The sequence below is a fragment of the Megalobrama amblycephala genome, linkage group LG24 (genome assembly GCF_018812025.1).
Source record: "Megalobrama amblycephala isolate DHTTF-2021 linkage group LG24, ASM1881202v1, whole genome shotgun sequence".
In the NCBI taxonomy this organism is placed as follows: Eukaryota; Metazoa; Chordata; class Actinopteri; order Cypriniformes; family Xenocyprididae; genus Megalobrama; species Megalobrama amblycephala.
The window spans coordinates 9,116,070-9,134,105 of record NC_063067.1 but is presented as its reverse complement, the minus strand read 5'-3'; the positions used below and the strand labels follow the sequence as shown (position 1 = coordinate 9,134,105).

General features: G+C 35.9%; 1 protein-coding gene across 4 annotated transcripts in view; it reads right to left on the bottom strand.

Moving 5' to 3' along the window:
• Positions 1–15,081: 15,081 nt before the first annotated feature.
• The window catches only part of vwa5b1 (von Willebrand factor A domain containing 5B1), a 58,116-nt gene continuing 55,161 nt past the window's right edge, over positions 15,082–18,036 (bottom strand). For all 4 annotated transcript variants that reach the window (XM_048177939.1, XM_048177942.1, XM_048177940.1 and 1 more), the window contains one exon: positions 15,082–16,540. In XM_048177939.1, coding sequence (XP_048033896.1) covers positions 15,857–16,540 — 684 coding nt within the window. In that variant the 3' untranslated portion in view covers positions 15,082–15,856. The remainder of the gene's footprint in view (positions 16,541–18,036) is intronic.

The window sequence follows — 18,036 nt, the reverse complement described above, 5'->3', positions numbered from 1 at the left end:
CTGATTATAATGGGTTCTGTGTTGACACAGTGTTAGAGTTACTTCATGTCTACAAGGGACATGACAGTTGTCGTCACAACAGCTTGAGGTTGTCTTACACTGGACGCTGCAAAACAACCATTGCAAATCTATTTGTTCTTTGTGTCACAAATAGCATGAACACTTGGAGTACGTCAGAAATAGAATGGGGCCCTCCCCTCTGATTATTTGTAAGTGTGAACTTGTGAAATATCATTTAATGTGCTGTGAATCACTTCAGACAAAAAGTAAACTTGAGTGAACTTGGTCAAAAGAAGTAAATAATAATAAGTTAAATAATAAGTTTCTTGTATTGACAAAAAAAATACAATCGGGGTGCTAAATTAATAATATCAAATAACGAAGCATTCTTGAAAAGCATCGTACGGACACTTGATCCTCAGCCACTGCAAGGAGCAAAGCCCAATGTATTCGTTCATGAGTCCAACATGCTTAATTGACAGCTGCCACCTTCCTGTGGCACATCGAATCAGTCAGACATTCATCTGCATAGGGAGCTCACTTGATAAACATGCTTCAAGGATACCGATGAGCTGTTGTTTAAATGTGGAGCAAATGGAATAAAGCATTATAATTTACATGTTACCTCAAAGCTACTTTAGCCTTAGATAAATATGCCCTTTTTTTCAGTATGGCTCCAGAAATTTGGTTTTACAGTTTCACTTCTTAGCAGACCTGGAGCCAGTCTCAGCCTCAGGCGGCTTGCCCACGTACCACCCACAAACCACTCCTGAACCATCTGATCATGTTGCACACAAAAAATGGAGACAGCGTTCTCAAAAAGTCAAGCTTTAAGCTTCTTCAGTGGAACACAAAAGGAAAATTTCAAAAATACTTATCAGTGCAATTACAATAGGGCCTTCAAACTTCAAAAAGAACAAAAAAGCTTGATGAAAAGTTTTATAAAAGTAGTCTCGACGTCTTGGTCGAAGTCTTCTAAAGTATAAGGTAGCTGAAAAGAAAAAAATACATGAGGCATTATTCATCTTCCAATCCAGTGGGCTGTTAACCATTCAGCTCAAACACAAGAATCAAACAGTGCAAACCAGATCAATTGATTTGTTCAAAAGATTCAACTCAACAAAATGATTATTTAATGAATCAGACATCGCTGCTGCTTCTCATCGAGGAGATCTAGGGCAAGTTTTCAGTGATTAACGACTTGGTCTATTCTCCATAGAAAGCTATCATATTATTTCAGAAGACTTGAAATATAGTGCTTGAACCACTTTGGTGATTGTGATTTTTTTTCTGATTTTAGAGCTTTATGTTCCAGTATTCGTTTACTTTTGTTATTTTAAAAAGATCATCTTCATGGAAATCACATGAAGGTGAATAAATCTACATTTTGCAACAAACCCTAAAGTTAATAAAACCTTCACTTTTAGTTATAATTGTGATGATTTTCTTAACCTAAGGGGTTTGTTGCAAAGTGGAGATTTATTCATCTTCATGTGATTTTTATGAAGACAATCATCTTAATATAATAAAAGTGAATGAATACTGAAACATAAAGCTCCAAATTCAGAATGAAGGCTGGCTAGAAAATGGTCCCTCTGAATCATTGTACTGTGTAATCTGCAACAAATCCTTCTTTTTATCCAAATTGCACTTCATCTATGGTTCACCACAACATTTCCCCTGACATTACATAACTATTAGATGACTGCTTGACCAAAAATGTCATTTGGATCAATGGGGCAAATTAAATATCTCGGTTTCATTGGGGTCATAACCCCATGTGAATGTTTCCTCAAAGAAACGAAACATAGAGGCAATTGAGAGAAGTCGCTTGAAAAGAAAAGGGCTCTTCAAAGACTTCTGTCAAAAAAGGCTTTAGCTCTAGCACATAAAATGGTTGCCTAGAAACAAGATAAAAATTTCAGTAGCATATCCATTTACAGATAAAGCTGTTTGCTAGTATATTTTTGTTAAACACTACATGGAGCTCAAAAGCCTGACATCGGCCACTGCGTACAGCACAGCTTCATCGCTTTCTTATCAGACTGAATAACTCTTCAGTCAAAGTATAAATGAGATGTTTATGTGGGTCAGATCTTCCATAAATTAATGAACTGTAAAAGTTATTTTGCGACAAACCACTAACAAATTCAGCCATGGCGATCATTATTAACAGCACAATCCCAACTGTGAAAGGAAAAGGGTCCATTTAATTATGAATAAAGAACATCACATTGCCATCATCTCTATGTTCACCAATGTGTTTTTAAGTTTGAAATGCTGTCAGTCATGTATATTTTAATCAAGCAGGTCTATAATATATAGCAAAAGCATTCCCATTCATCCCAAACGTCTATTTCCAGCTGCTAAGAGCCCTCTAAAAACTGGTACTGGTGAAATATACTATAAAATAATCACTTTTTTAGATCTATATGCTGCTTGTAAACTACTACTCTTGAATAGCCATCATTTGAGAAAAATGTAGGGGTGCCATGAACCATTTTAATAGAACTATAAGTATAGTTCTTGTGTTTTTTATTTCTTCAGTGATTCTGCTTGTTAACAGCAGGTGTTCATCACTACTGTGCAATCATTACTTAATTAATTGCTTAATTATCTCACTAACTTTAACTCTGCTTCAGTGTTATTTTAACACTATTTAGAGAGGGACAATATGTACTCTGAGCAGAGTTGATTTAACTCTGGGGATTTTGCTGTGTTTAATCAAGAATTACACACACAAATTATATTTTCTTATATAGGTTTTCATCTATCTATCTATCTATCTATCTATCTATATATCTTATATAGGCTATTACATATTTTATTTTATTTCAGCTTCATTTCAATAATGAACATGATTTTTATTAGCCTTAGTTTTAGTAAAAAGTAAAGTATGTAACTTTTTTTGGTTCAAAATTAACAAAATTGAGTCAATACATCATCAATCCTTCTTCCAAAATGTGTTTACCCTGATTCACTATGGTAAGCCTATTATAACTGTTTATATTTTAGAACTGTCGGGATGGTTTTAGCTGGAAATTGCACACATCTGTCACTCGACAGAGCTTGTAATAAAACAAGAATCAACATTGGCTTGGCTTTTTGGAGATGGCGGGACTGAGGGATTTAAAATGTTGAAAAAGCGACATGGAAATAGCGTTTTAGGGTTGAGTAAGATAATTTATTGAACCGATAAATTGCCATATGTAGCTCTCGAACAGAGTTCATTGTAAAGCATCTATTGTGAAGGGTCCAAGTGTGCCACGCGAGTCCTGAAAAGTGAAGCCAAAGCATCTTGATCGCCCCCAGGTGGCTGGATGCAGTATAGGTCATAAACCCGCCCTCTCCATGTAATGTAATGGGACGTGAGACAAACTAAAGTCAGTTACACATCAAATGTTTTGTTTCCAAAGATGGTTTCTGTCATTTTAGGTAGTTTTTATCAGGGTGATGTTAGTTAAAGTGTTCATTCTTTAAATAAGTTTGTTTTTAGTTAGTTATTTGATGCTGCTGTATAAAAATGCGGGTTTTGACGTCATGATTGACAGCTGAGATTGACAGCTTGAGTAGCTATTGAAACACCAACAGACTTTTTTCTGGATCTTCGAGAGAAGATTGGAGCTTTAGCTTTAATTTCTACATTTCCAGAACTGTTTATTTCACACCAACATAATGAGTTTTTCTGCAGTATTAACCGATTTTGCAGGTGTGTGGGGGCGGGACCTTGATATCGTGCCTCCACTTTGTCCTCATTAATGCGCAGACTCGGGCTCCAAGTTCACTATGCGCAGACTCGAGATTCAAGATGTCAGCGCCATATTGGCACACTGGTGGCTTCACTTACTACAGTAGAAGAGAGTGAAGGTGCGTCGTCCATTGTTTTTTTTTACATTCTATGAAAGGGTCAAATTCATCCGCAAGCACAACTAAAACAATGTTCTTCCGCAAAATGCATGCAGTTTTGTTTTTTAACTACTACAGGGCCAAGTTACATAGTGTACTTTTAACAATGATTAAGAGTCCAAATTATTTTCCTTGCTATCTGACATTATGCCATAGATTTTAAAACTTAACTTGTATAGAACTTAACTTTTAAGTCCTATTTAATTCAGCAAAGTAGGCAAAGCTTCAGAGGTGGCGATGGAGGTTATGGCAAAAAAAAGTGCTCTACCATTACTGTCATTTACAGGTGTGAAGGTGGACTAATTGAGAGTCATTTAGGGCAAGCATGTTTTCTCTGTGGCTTTGCTTTTAATCAAACCTTAGTCTTTTAATGAAGCGTTGGTACGCAGCTATTAATCAGCCCTGGACTCTAGTGGAAACAAACTTGTCGGACATCATTAAAGCCCTATGTATGTCCCTCGGTTGAGACGTCCGTCTCGCTGCACTGAAAGTAACGCAGCTAATTAACAGCTAAGCTTCTCTCTGATCCCCCGATGAGGACAAGAGTCCAAAAAGAAAGCTGTTTGAGATTACTCGTATTGTCATGCTGAGGAACACGCTGAGAGAATTTCCCCTAATTGAGCTTCACCTAATGGGACTTGATGACATTTTTCAGTGCCGGGTTTTCGGAAAAAAACAAACGTGTGCAAGCTGATTTACGGCATTTCAATGACATCAACTGTTGGAAAGCACAAACAAGCTGCTATTCCAGGACGGATCTGTTGATGAGATGCTGGTTTAATTAATTCAATTTTAAATGAAATAATGTTTCAAAGCAATGTATGGAAGATAAGACTGTTCTGGGAATCTCTATAGAGACAAGATGCACAGCGACGCAGTGAAGTGGGTCAGAACTCGTCAGCCATTGATTTTATCACCAGCCATGACAGCAATGCCCAAAATACTGTGCATAATCAGTTTTGGTTTTTCAAAGTGATCCATCACAGTTCACTGCTGACTGACCATTGATGGTGACTTAACTTTGTCAGTGAGAAGAAAACATAGCAAGCATAGCCAGATCATGCCTGTACTAAAATAAAAAAATAGAAAATTAATTTAAAAAAAAAAAGAAAATATAGTGGTATCAGGCAGGGTTATTATAGTTAACTAAAACTACAATCATAAAAAATATTTTTGTTTCTTGAAATACCAACTTCCTAATACGCCCCTTGACGCATTGTGCAAATTATTGGGGTAAATTCTATTAAACTGTTCACTCATGAACACATTTTTTTTTAAAACTGGGTACAATGAGATGATCGTCTACTTGAGTAGGAAATTTAAAAGGTTGCGACTAAAAAGAGCCCTTGCCAAACATATTTTTTGTTACTAAGTCACATTTAAATACCAAGCATTACGTTATTCTCCTGACGTCTGAAAATAGAACATGAAAGAAATTTTAGGTGATGGCCGATTTCGAAACACTGCTTCATGAAGCTCCGAAGCTTCATGAATCTTTTGTTTCGAATCAGTGATTCAGAGCGTGTATCAAACTGCCATGTGATTTCAGTAAACGAGGCTTTGTTACGTCATAACTGTTTCGCTTGTCAATCAAACTCCCGGCGAAGGGTCAATTCAGAATCGCAGTCCTGGCTCCAAACAAAGTCCCTTTAAGACAAGTCATTTCACTCAGCGGCCATCTTTGAAACGCCTCTCGGGCATCCTGGGCATCATGCAGTCTCTTTGAATGGGGAAACATCAAATTCTCCAAAACTGTTCGCCAACCTTACGATAAAATTTCATATTTGAAATCACCAATGAAATCTAACAACAACCGGCTCATAAATTTAGTTTCTAAACGCTCGAATCATGACAAAAAAACTGTATTTTTCAGGCTGGATCAAGCTAATGCGCATGCGCAGACCTAAATGCGCGTCTCTTCGGAGGCGCGTGTCTGACTGTTTCTATCCGGTTGTTAAGTCTGACGTCACGCAGCAGTGTTCCGGGTCCTAACGCTCTATCTCATACCACAAGAAAACAACAAATGGTGCTAATATACATACACGATGTGGTGTAATACTACAAAAAATATATAATTATAACCTTTATCTCCATACCAAAATTCCAGATGGCCAGACAATGATTCATCTTTTATAAATCGTTAAAATATTAATATCTGTGACGCTGCAAGCACGGAGACTGTTGTGTAGACTGTAAGTATTTAAAATGTTTAACTTTTTAAAATGATTGATGTTTAAAATGAATAAATAGCGCTCATAAACGGCCGTCGATGGCATTCTCAAGTGAAACAAGTCGAGGCTTGGACCCGGAAACGGCGTTCCTTACGTCACGACTTAACAAGCGGATAGAAACCGGTGATTCTAACGGCCGCTGAAATGACGCGATGACTTTACCAGTCGGCGATTGGCTCTTATTTAGAAGGCGGGACTTATTCCGCCATATTGCACGTTACACTTTCTCCCATTCAAAACAATACGAGTGACACGTCTTGTGTTATTCTATAGTCTTTGCTCCAAATCCTCTTAACGGTTCCATTAATGATTCTTTTAGTACAATACTTGCATGGAATAAATATAAGAATATGCATTTAAATATTTATTTATTTATTTTTTTGCAAATGGTGTCTGTTAATGCAGCATTAGTGCAATTCAATAATTAAAATTCATCTTTAACTAAAAATTGTCATATGAAAAACAATTGTCCACCAGGTGAAGAAGTCTCTTATGAGATAGAAAAGTATTCTCTGTTATACACCAAAGTATGGGCAATAATCCTTGTGATGCTCCACTAATAAGTTTGAGTATGCCTTGATCAAATTACCAAAACTTTAGTTTCTTTTCATTTTTTTTTAGCTCTTATGTCAAGTACATTATTCAAGGCCTGCTTAACAATGCTTATAGTTGCCATAGAAACAAGCTCAGTAAGGCATAAAATACCTCTTGTTTTTGTGCAGCATAAAGTGCTGTCTCTAATTTCTTAACTACAGACCTGTCATTACGATTCTGCTTCAGTTTTATGTGTGCATGCTTTGCCCCTTGTGCTCGGCAGTCATTATCAAAACATCAAATAACACCTTTCCGCTGATTAAAAACGGTGTGCGCAAAAGTGTGAAAGATGTCATGTAAAAGGTGTGTGCCCATTCCACACAATTAATACTTTCTAAATAAGAGTCTTTACATAGAGAAGAATATCACTGGCGATTCCTCCGTTCCTCATGTGAAAGTGTTGGGTAATACATGTGGGACTATCAGTACAACACATCAAAGTTTCCAGCGGTGACATCCTCCTACGTCCTGGGATCAGTGGTTTATAGATGATATCTGCACAGTCGATGAATGTTTGATGACTGCGGAATTCTGAACAGTAAACCTAACTTCCTGTATGCAAATGTGATGATATCATGGTAATATCATTGGCTACACTCTTAAAATAAAGGTTCCAAACGGGTTTTCACACTGATGCCACAGAAGAACCATTTTGGTTCCCCAAAGAACCTTTCCGTTCTTAAAATAAATTTTTTTTTCTTTGTGTGAAGAACATTTGAATAATCTAAAGAACGTTTTTCAATATAAAGATCCTTTTGATCAGTGGAAATTTTCCATGGATCTTAAATATTCTTAATGGAACTGTAGATGGCAATAACGAACCTTTATTTAACAGTGTACATTGTAGGGCTGGGTATTGACAATTTTCACGATTTGATTCGATTCGATTCGATTTCTATTTACATGCTTGCGATTCGGTTCGATTACGATTTGATTTTCTAGAGGAAAAAAAATCTCAACTAATGCTGTAAACTACACATGGGAGTCAGTTGGTACTACTTTACTATAATATTGAAGGTTAAAATTAACATTTATATACAAACACTTAAATTACACTCAATTATTATCATTTTTTATAATAAATAAAGTTTAGAATTACATAAATATATTTCTACTCCAATTCGTTTTTTTTGTTTTGTTTTTTAATATAAACATTTAAATCGCGGCTGTTATAACTGATTTATTCAAACATGCATTCAATATTGAAGAACATTATAATGAATATGTAACGGTGCATAGCTATATTTATCAGAGTGCTGCTTTCTAGAGTTCACTTTTCTAGCTGACTAATGAGTTTATGGTCACTGAATATGTTTTTCTGAGGTAAATGTGACGTTACGTGACATTGTTTACAAGCTGTTTTATTTAAGTCTTTCCGAGGTTGAAGCACTGATTGAGCGATTACGCATGATATTACGGATATTACGGATTTCGGTACTGTTGTACTGTATCTTTTAACATACCTTCAGATGTTTATTCATGTTTATTTCACGCTGTAACTGCTATTAAAGCGGAGGAGAGGATGTTCACATGCGCTCGTGCTGCCGCTTCTCTTTAACCGAGACGCTAAAGCAATCTGTCACGTGTCACGTTAAACAGCGCCAAAACGGTATTTATTTTTTGAATCTCATAATAAGATGGACATCATTTAAAATCTGAGACTTTGCTTCATATCAAAAGTAACAAAGCACAAAGATTATTGCGATTTATTGGATGGGAGACGCGCTACATATTCTGCTCATTCATCAACTGAAAACAGACTAGACTAATCGATTCTTGGGATTTAAGATATCGGTTCGTAAAAATGAGAAATCGATATTTTTTACCCAGCCCTTGTACATTGATACCATGGTTTTGAATGACCATATTCATGTACCATGGTATCTGGAACTACCATGGTACATGTTTGGAGAATAAAAAGAGAAATATGTGGGTTTTTGACCCAAAAATGAAAATTATCCCATGATTTACTCACCCTCAAGCCAGATGACTATCTTCTTCTTTCAGACGAGCACAATTGGAGTTATAATAAAAAATATCCTGGCTCTTCCAAGCTTTATAATGTGAGTGAATTGTAACCTTTTTTTTTTTTTTTTTTGAAGCCAAAAAAAAAGGGCATCCATCCATCATAAAAATAATCCATACGGCTCCAGGGGGTTAATAAAGGCCTTCAGAAGTGAAGTGATGCTTTTTTGTATTTATAACATAACCATATGGTTTATAACCATATTTATAACTTTATAAATGATTAACTGGCTTCTGGTTACGGCCATATGCGAGTCTAGTTCCGGTCGAAGAGTGACCTGTAACCTAATGTATGAAGTAATGACGATAGAGCAAAACAAAACACCGGTCACGATTAAGAAGTCTAAAACAAGACTTTTTAAAGAGCTTGAGTTGTTGCCCAGCCCTATTTGTTTTAACTGTGATAGGCATCTAAGTTTACGATACTCCTACATACATCTTCCGCCGTAACTCGTCTCTCTCGTGAATGCGCGGATGGCAGTTACCGGAAGCTAGTGATTATAGTTTATAAAGTTAGAATTATGGATATGTTTCTTACAAAAATGCACCTTTATTAACCCCTTGGTGCTGAATGGATTACTTTTATGATGGATGGATGCACTTTTTTAGGCTTCAAAAAACAAAGAAGGTAACTTTACTCCCATTACAAAGCTTGGAAGAGACAGGATATTTTTTAATATAAATCCGATTGTGTTCGTCTGAAAGAAGAAAGTCATATACACCTAGGATGGCTTGAGGGTGAGTAAATTATGGGACAATTTTCATTTTTGGGTGAACTATCCCTTTAAGAGTGTAAATAATTTTATGAGAAACATCTGAGATAAAGTACATTCATAAATGAGAAATGACATGCCAATACACAGTTCTTTGTGGTCATTGTAGGCTGATTGTCTCTTACAGTGACTATGATTTTCTCTCAGCCTTGCATTCACAGTCATAATGGCTTTCCATTAGCGTGTATGCTAGAATAGTCTACAGACATTAGCATAATTAAATTTCCTCAGTCCTCACGCACAACCAACTACAGGTCTCATTACATGACACAGCAGGTTCGAGACACGGCATGCGAAAAAAATACCCTGTAGAGGGGAAAATAGTGAGGAAATATAAGTTAATTTTGAAGGGAAGCTCCTGAGCTTTACTGAATGATACTTAAGCATTACATTAACCACTCTTTTAGTACTTGAAGGTTAATTTATCACATTTTGGTAACATTTTACCTTATAAAGCTGTATTTGATACATGACTTTCTAAATGATCAACATGATCAAATCTTTGCTGAAAAATTGTGTTGTACACAATCTACTACATGCCTTCTGTCATTTGATTGACAGTTCATACTTTTTTAGCAAGTAACTGTAAAAATGTCCACCTTCAGGTTGTGGTATATGTGGTTATAGTTTGTTAAAGGTTCAATAAACTTCCAATAAAAAATCGATTTTTCATACTGTATGTCAGGCTTTACAGGGTTTATGACATACAACAATTTCTTGTGCTGCGCCACCATAGATTCATTAGCAGCACTGTACTGCTGAATCCAAGAAACCCTGTCAGAGTATTTTAGCACAGTGTTCTGTCCATATTGGATGAAACATGCAAACGTATCGGTACCGAATGTCATGAAAATCATTTGGTTCTGGTATTTCTTTTAAATAACCCTAATTAGCAGCCTGCTCAACTCTTGCACTGTCTCTTTCTCTCTTGTAATTGTGCATTATAGCATCATCAAAAGCATACTATCATAATCCTCTCTTTGATGCTGACTATGCCTGAAGCCATTTTTACCCCACTGAGTGGTAACTGATATAATTAAAGCGTGGCGTGTGCTGCAGGACAGACATTAGCATGACTCATAAAACACAGAGATTTCGTGAGTAACAAAGAGACGCTAGATTTCATTGTTTTGAGTTACACAAACATGATGACAGCTATAGTTGCAGTGTAATTCCCTGATGAATGCCTGACTAATAAGCTTAAACTATACAAAGCATTTCTGAGAGAGAGCGAGAGCACAGAATAGAAACAAGCTGTTGTATGGTTTGTAAATGCGGCATTCTGACAAAAACAGCCCCCTTTCTTTCTTGATTTTGAAAGTGTGGTGCAACATCTACTGGCTGCTAAAAGTATTGCCTTTGGTGAGGTTAGAGGCACAACAAAAAGGAAAAAAGCTCACTGTAAATGTACAATACTGTGGAAGCCCATTTCTGCCACATGAGAAAAAAAAAATCATGCTTTGGTAAATTATGACATAAAAAGTCAAAATTATGACATACTAAGTCATAATTATGAGATGAAAAGTTGAAATTATGACTTGAAAAGGCAATTATGACATAAAAAGTTGAAATTATAACATTAAAGTTAAAATTATGACGTAAAAAGTCATAATTGACATAAAAGTCGAAATTATGACAAACTGTCATATTTATGAGATGAAAAGTTCAAATTATGACTTAAAAAGATGAAATTATAACATTCAAAAGTTTAAATCATGACTTAAAAAGTCATAATTGACAAGTCAAAATTATGACATACTAAGTCATATTTATGAGATGAATAGTTGAAATTGACATAAAAAGATGAAATTATAACATTCAAAAGTTAAAATGACCTAAAAAGTCATAATTGACATAAAAGTCAAAATTATGACAAACTCATATTTATGAGATGAAAAGTTGAAATGATGGCATAAAAAGGTGAAATTATAACATTCAAAAGTTGAAATTATGACATAAAAGGTGAAATTATAACATTCAAAAGTATAAATTATGACCAAAAAAGTCAAAATTATGACATAAGTCATATTTATGAGATGAAGTTGAAATTGACATAAAAAGATGAAATTATAACATTCAAGTTTAAATTATGACCTAAAAAGTCATAATTGACATAAAAGTTTAAATTGATATACCAAGTCATATCTATGAGATTAAACATTGAAATTATGATATAAAGAGGTGAAATTATAACATTCAAAAGTTTAAATTATGATCTAAAAAGTCACAATTGACACAAGTCAAAATTATGACATACTAAGTCATATATTCGAGATGAAAAGTTGAAATTATGACTTAAAATGTCAATTATGACATAAAAAGATGAAATTATAACATTAAAGTTAAAATTATGACGTAAAGAGTCATAATTGACATAAAAGTAAAAATTATGACATACTAAGTCATATTTATGAGATGAATAGTTGAAATTGACATAAAAGGGTGAAATTATAACATTCAAAAGTATAAATTATGACCAAACAAATTGTCAAAATTATGAAACAAATTATGACATAAGTCATATGAGATGAAGTTGAAATGACATAAAAAGATGAAATTATAGTTTAAATTATGACCTAAAAAGTCATAATTGACATAAAAGTTTAAATTGATATACCAAGTCATATTTATGACATTAAACGTTGAAATTATGACATAAAGAGGTGAAATTATAACATTCAAAAGTTTAAATTATGATCTAAAAAGTCACAATTGACATAAGTCAAAATTATGACATACTAAGTCATATATATACACGAGATGAAAAGTTGAAATTGACATATTAAGTCGATTATGAGATGAAAAGTTTAAATTAAAGTCATAATTATGACATTAAAATGCCGAAATTCTGAACTACAGTCATAATTGACTAAATTCAAAATTATGACATACTGTAGCTGTCATATTTATGAGATAAAAAAGTTTATATTATGACAAAAATCATAATAATGATTTTTTTTTTCATATGTGCCGTCATACTGTCAGTGTGAACGCAGCCAGAAATGATGCAATATTATGTTTTTAATTTTTTGCATTTTAGTGGAAATAGAGATGGCAAAACGAGACCCATTTTTCATCCAATAAACTTTATTACATGCAGTTACACAGTCCAGATTTGCACTAGAATTTACGCACGACTTGAACAGAATTCCACACTTAAGTACAAAGTACACTTGATTGACAAAATGCACTTCACAAACCAGCTGCCACCATCACAAGCGCATGGGAGAGGTTCAATCCGTAAAGAAATCTTAAGATGAAAGATCTTTCCACAAACCACTCATGCATCTACACAGACAACAGTTCTCAAGAGCAATACCTGAGGAGTAATACATATAATAATAAAATAAACCGGTGCGTTATAACCAGAGAATGTTAGCTTTTGTATTTTCTTATTTAGGCTACTTTTTTGACATATATTTACAGCCACTGAATTATACTTTTTCTGTACAATTTTTCAACTGACGTCAAAAAAAATACTATAATAATACATACACAGCAATAAATATAATCAGCAAAGTAATAACAACTGAAAAAAGAATCGATTAGCTTACGCATTGCAGTAACAGTACAACGATCATGTCAACAGTCCAGAAACAGTCCAGGGTTAGGCACTTAAGACTGGAGAGTACTTACAGCAATAGAAAGTGTCGTTCCAGCCACGATTTGACATCTTTAATGATCGTAAAGGCAAACTAATGTACATTGTATGTTATTATACATGTAACTGCATCTTATACTGATGGTGTAACTCAAGTCACTGGATCCTCTGATAGCTAAAACGGCCTGAAATGCCACATATATAGTAGCAGTCAACCACATCAACTAATGAACCAAACTCACTATAAGGCTTCGTACGATTAATGTTTATGGTACAAAATCTTCCAAAGCAGCAACCAGACAGTTCATTAAACCAAATGCACATTATTATTTCAGAGACAAGCTAAAAAATACAACCAATCTCCATTTTATGGACAAAAAATACAGAGACATGCAAATTTTTTGGGTGGTGCAGGCCCGGAATATACTCTAGGCAAATATGTGAACACAAACACTTTTAGCTACAGTATGCAAACTGGATTTCACAGTTTTGAAATGTGTTAATTCAGAATTCAACAAGTATGGGTTGCATTGCCAACAGTGCAACGACTTTATATCTCACAATTGTGACTATTTCTTGTAGTTACAACCAGTGTTGGGTAAGTTACTTTTAAAAGTAATTAAAGGGATTGTTCTGTCATCATTTACTCACCCTCAAGTTGTTCCAAACCTGTATGAATTTCTTTGTTCTGCTGAACACAAAGGAAGATATTTGGAAGGAAGTTTGTAACCAAGCAGATCTCGCCCCCATTGACTGCTATAGTATTTTTTTCCTACTATGGTAGTCAATGGGGGGCGAGATCTGCCTGGTAACAAACATTCTTCTAAATATCGTCCTTTGTGTACAGCAAATATCTTCCTTTTTATACAGGTTTGGAACAACTTCCAAACAAATTTTCATTTTTGGGTGACCTATCTATCCCTTTAATTACTAGCTATTAATTACATCTTAAACTGTGTAATTATATTACTGTATTAATTGCTCTCTCCATGTACTGGATTACATATCAACCTCGACCAGTTGAACAATACAAGGACAGACACAAAACTACACTATTGATTTTTTAAAATAAACAATATACAATTGCATAAATTATTCTTGAACTGACCAAAGTATTTAAAAGTTTACTTTAAAAACATACTGTGCATTTTAACATTAAATTTTGACGTTAAATCTACTATTGTTTTATATAGAATTGTTATATAGTCATACAGTATTTCATGCAATTACATCAGAAGTAATTGTAATTATAAAAAAATAAGAGTAATCCCTCACTTTACTTTTTCAAGGGGAAAGTAATTAAATTACAGTAATTAGATTACTTAGTAATTGATTACACCCAACACTTAAAGGGATAGTTCACCCAAAAATGAAAATTTGATGTTTATCTGCTTACCCCCAGGGCATCCAAGATGTAGGTGACTTTGTTTCTTCAGTAGAACACAAATGATGATTTTTAACTCCAACCGTTGCGGTCTGTCAGTCTTATAATGCGAGTGAATGGGAACACAATCTATAAGAGTCGAAAAAAATTGCACAGACAAATCCAAATTAAACCCTGCGGCTCGTGACGACACATTGATGTCCTAAGACACGAAACGATCGGTTTGTGCGAGAAACCAACAGTATTTATATCATTTTTTACCTCTAATATGCCACTATGTCCAACTGCGTTCAGCACTCGCTTAGTGAGGTCTGATCGCGCTCTGACAACGGCAGTGATGTCTCGCACTCATTGAAGTATAAGCGCGAGACATCACTGCCGTCTTAGGACATCAATGTGTCGTCACGAGCCACAGGGTTTAATTTGGATTTGTCTAAGCAAGTTTTTTCACTCTTATTGATTGTGTTCCCATTCACTCGCATTATAAGACTGACAGACGGCAACGGTTGGAGTTAAAATCATCATTTGTGTTCTACTGAAGAAACAAAGTCACCTACATCTTGAATACCCTGGGGGTAAACAGATAAACATAAAATTTTCATTTTTGAGTGAACTATCCCTTTAATTAAAACTATTAAAAACATTTTTGTAAATTTGATAATAAATTTGTAATTTTTGTAACTCGCTAGTGGGCGTTCCCGCTACTGGTTGCTTAGCCATGCTTGTGAATGATATTCACAAATGTAATTCCATGTTGTAGACAACAAATCAGGAAGGAGGGAAAATACTAATACTATACTATAATATGCTTAATATTAAAGATGAACGAGAAACAGCAAGTGCTCTTTACCAATTATAGGGAAGTTGCTGACTGCTAAAATTAACTTCTCCATCTGACTTCACTCCTATTAGTTGTCGTTCTCGAAAGTCGCTCTTCATTTGCTTAAAGTTAAACATAATTTGTCAAGTCGCTGTTCATGCCTACATCCTGTTGCCAATGGTCACTATCGCTCGTGTCGCCAGAAATTGCCAGCTCTCTGTTGAAATGAATGGGATCATGTTGCTTAATCGCTGTGAACCGGGCTTTACTCTGAGGTGGATACGGTCTTTTACAGGTTTGTTACTTCCACATTAATGCAAGAACGCAAGTTACATATGTACAATAGGAAGCTTGCGTCTACATATCTGCGCAAAGTATGTTTCTGGCCTTTGGGTGGATGGTAATGAAATACGATTTCTATTCATAAAACTAAAAACCCACACAATAAACATTAAAACAAATCAAGGAGAGTAAAACTCTCGTTTAGCATAGTTTGAAGTTTAGTCCCTACCCTATAAGGACTCACATGCTGTTGGGGTTGTAGCAGAGCATGTTGAGCTGCAGGTTTTCGTCCCAGTGTCTGAGGATGATGAAGAGTTGATTGGCTGCGGCTTTGACCGACGCCAGGTCTCGGCCCTCTGGGATGATCTGTTCATTTAGCCACATGCTTGCTTTGGCCGCGATCAGCTCCCACTCGATGAAATAACTGGCTGAGCTGTGTTCCAGCCAGGCCAGAGCTACTGCAGTGGCCCACACCATCCCCTCGGGGTCTTGCGCGCTTCTTTGCAGGCTCCCGGGGGAACCAGACAGGGGCATCTCTGCAATTTCGGACTCAGACCCCCGTCCGCTGTCATACAATGAGTTGATGGGCGAGGGCGGGGCTTCGGTCGACATCGACGAGAAGCTGCCCAGCAACGAGGGCTCGCCCTCCATCCGAGGGCTTCGGGCCTGGAAAGAGGATGAGGACGTGCGGGAAATGAGCTCCTCACATTCAGAGTTCAAGTCTGAGTCTTTTGGAGGAGGTGAGGATCCACGGTGGACCTCCAGGCTCTCGGAGCGCCGGGAGCCGGAGTGGGACACGTGGGTAAGGCTGATTCTGTGGCTGGTAAAGGGCGACGTCCACTTCAGCTTGTCCATGGGCACGTTGATGGCATCACACAATGCACTGTCCAACACGAACGCCCCACAGGACAGCTGCAATGACACCTGCAAAAGGAAGTAGAAATGCTTTGTCTATTTAATCAGTGGTTAAACATATAAGCAAGCTCAGAGATGGAACTTCGAGGAGCCGTTTAAGGTCTTTAAGCATTGTCAATTACATTAGCCTCAAAAATACGCTCTACTGATTTTGTTACGCCTCATAACTGTTTACTTTGAGTAATTCCCATGACCTATATATATTCTACTCAAATAGAACATCCCATTTAACCAGACCTAGCAATCATGAGATATTGATCGGTGCTTGTTAAATGTCACCAGATCTATTACTCACTATATGTAAAGACTCCTGCCTTTGCTTGTAAGGTGAGTATTGACCGGCTATTTATAGAGGCAAGTGGACGAAACACACTCAATGTCATTATTACCAGCTGAAGTTTGTCAGGCATTTTGTTATGCTGACCTTTTAAAATCAACAACAATTGTTGTTTGCAACCCATTTTATTTTCGCAATGATATACATGACATTTGTATTTTATATTAAAATTTAAAGGTGCCCTAGAACGTCTTTTTTTTTAAAAGATGTAACATAAGTCTAAGGTGTCCCCTGAATGTGTCTGTGAAGTTTCAGCTCAAAATACCCCATAGATTTTTTTTAATTAATTTTTTTAACTGCCTATTTTGGGGCATCATTAAATATGAGCCGATTCAGGCTGCGGCCCCTTTAATTGCTCGTGCTCCCTGCCCCCCCGAGCTCTCGACTATAAGTGCAGTTATACAGTGCATAAACAAAGTTCACACAGCTAATATAACCCTCAAATGGATCTTTACAAGATGTTAGTCATTCATGCTGCACGCATGCATCCATTCCTGTGAGTATAGTATTTATTTGGATGTTTACATTTGATTCTGAATGAGTTTGAGGCTATATGCTCTGTGGCTAACGGCTAATGCTACACTGTTGGAGAGATTTATAAAGAATGAAGTTGTGTTTATGAATTATACAAACTGCAAGTGTTTAAAAATGAAAATAGCGACGGCTCTTGTCTCTGCGAATACAGTAATAAACAATGGTAACTTTAACCACATTTAACAGTACATTAGCAACATGCTAACGAAACATTTATAAAGACAATTTATAAATATCACTAAAAATATCATGTAATCATGGATAATGTCCATTATTATCGCTCCATCTGCCATTTTTCGCTATTGTCCTTGCTTGCTTACCTAGTCTGATGATTCAGCTGTGCACAGATCCAGACGTTAATACTGGCTGCCCTTGTCTAATGCCTTGAACATGGGCTGACATATGCAAATATTGGGGGCGTACATATTAATTATCCCGACTGTTACGTAACAGTCGGTGTTATGTTGAGATTCGCCTGTTCTTCGGAGGTCTTTTAAACAAATGAGATTTACACAAGAAGGAGGAAACAATGGAGTTTGAAACTCAATGTATGTCTTTTCCATGTACTGAACTCTTGTTATTCAACTATGCCAAAGTAAATTAAATTTTTGATTCTAGGGCACCTTTCATTTTT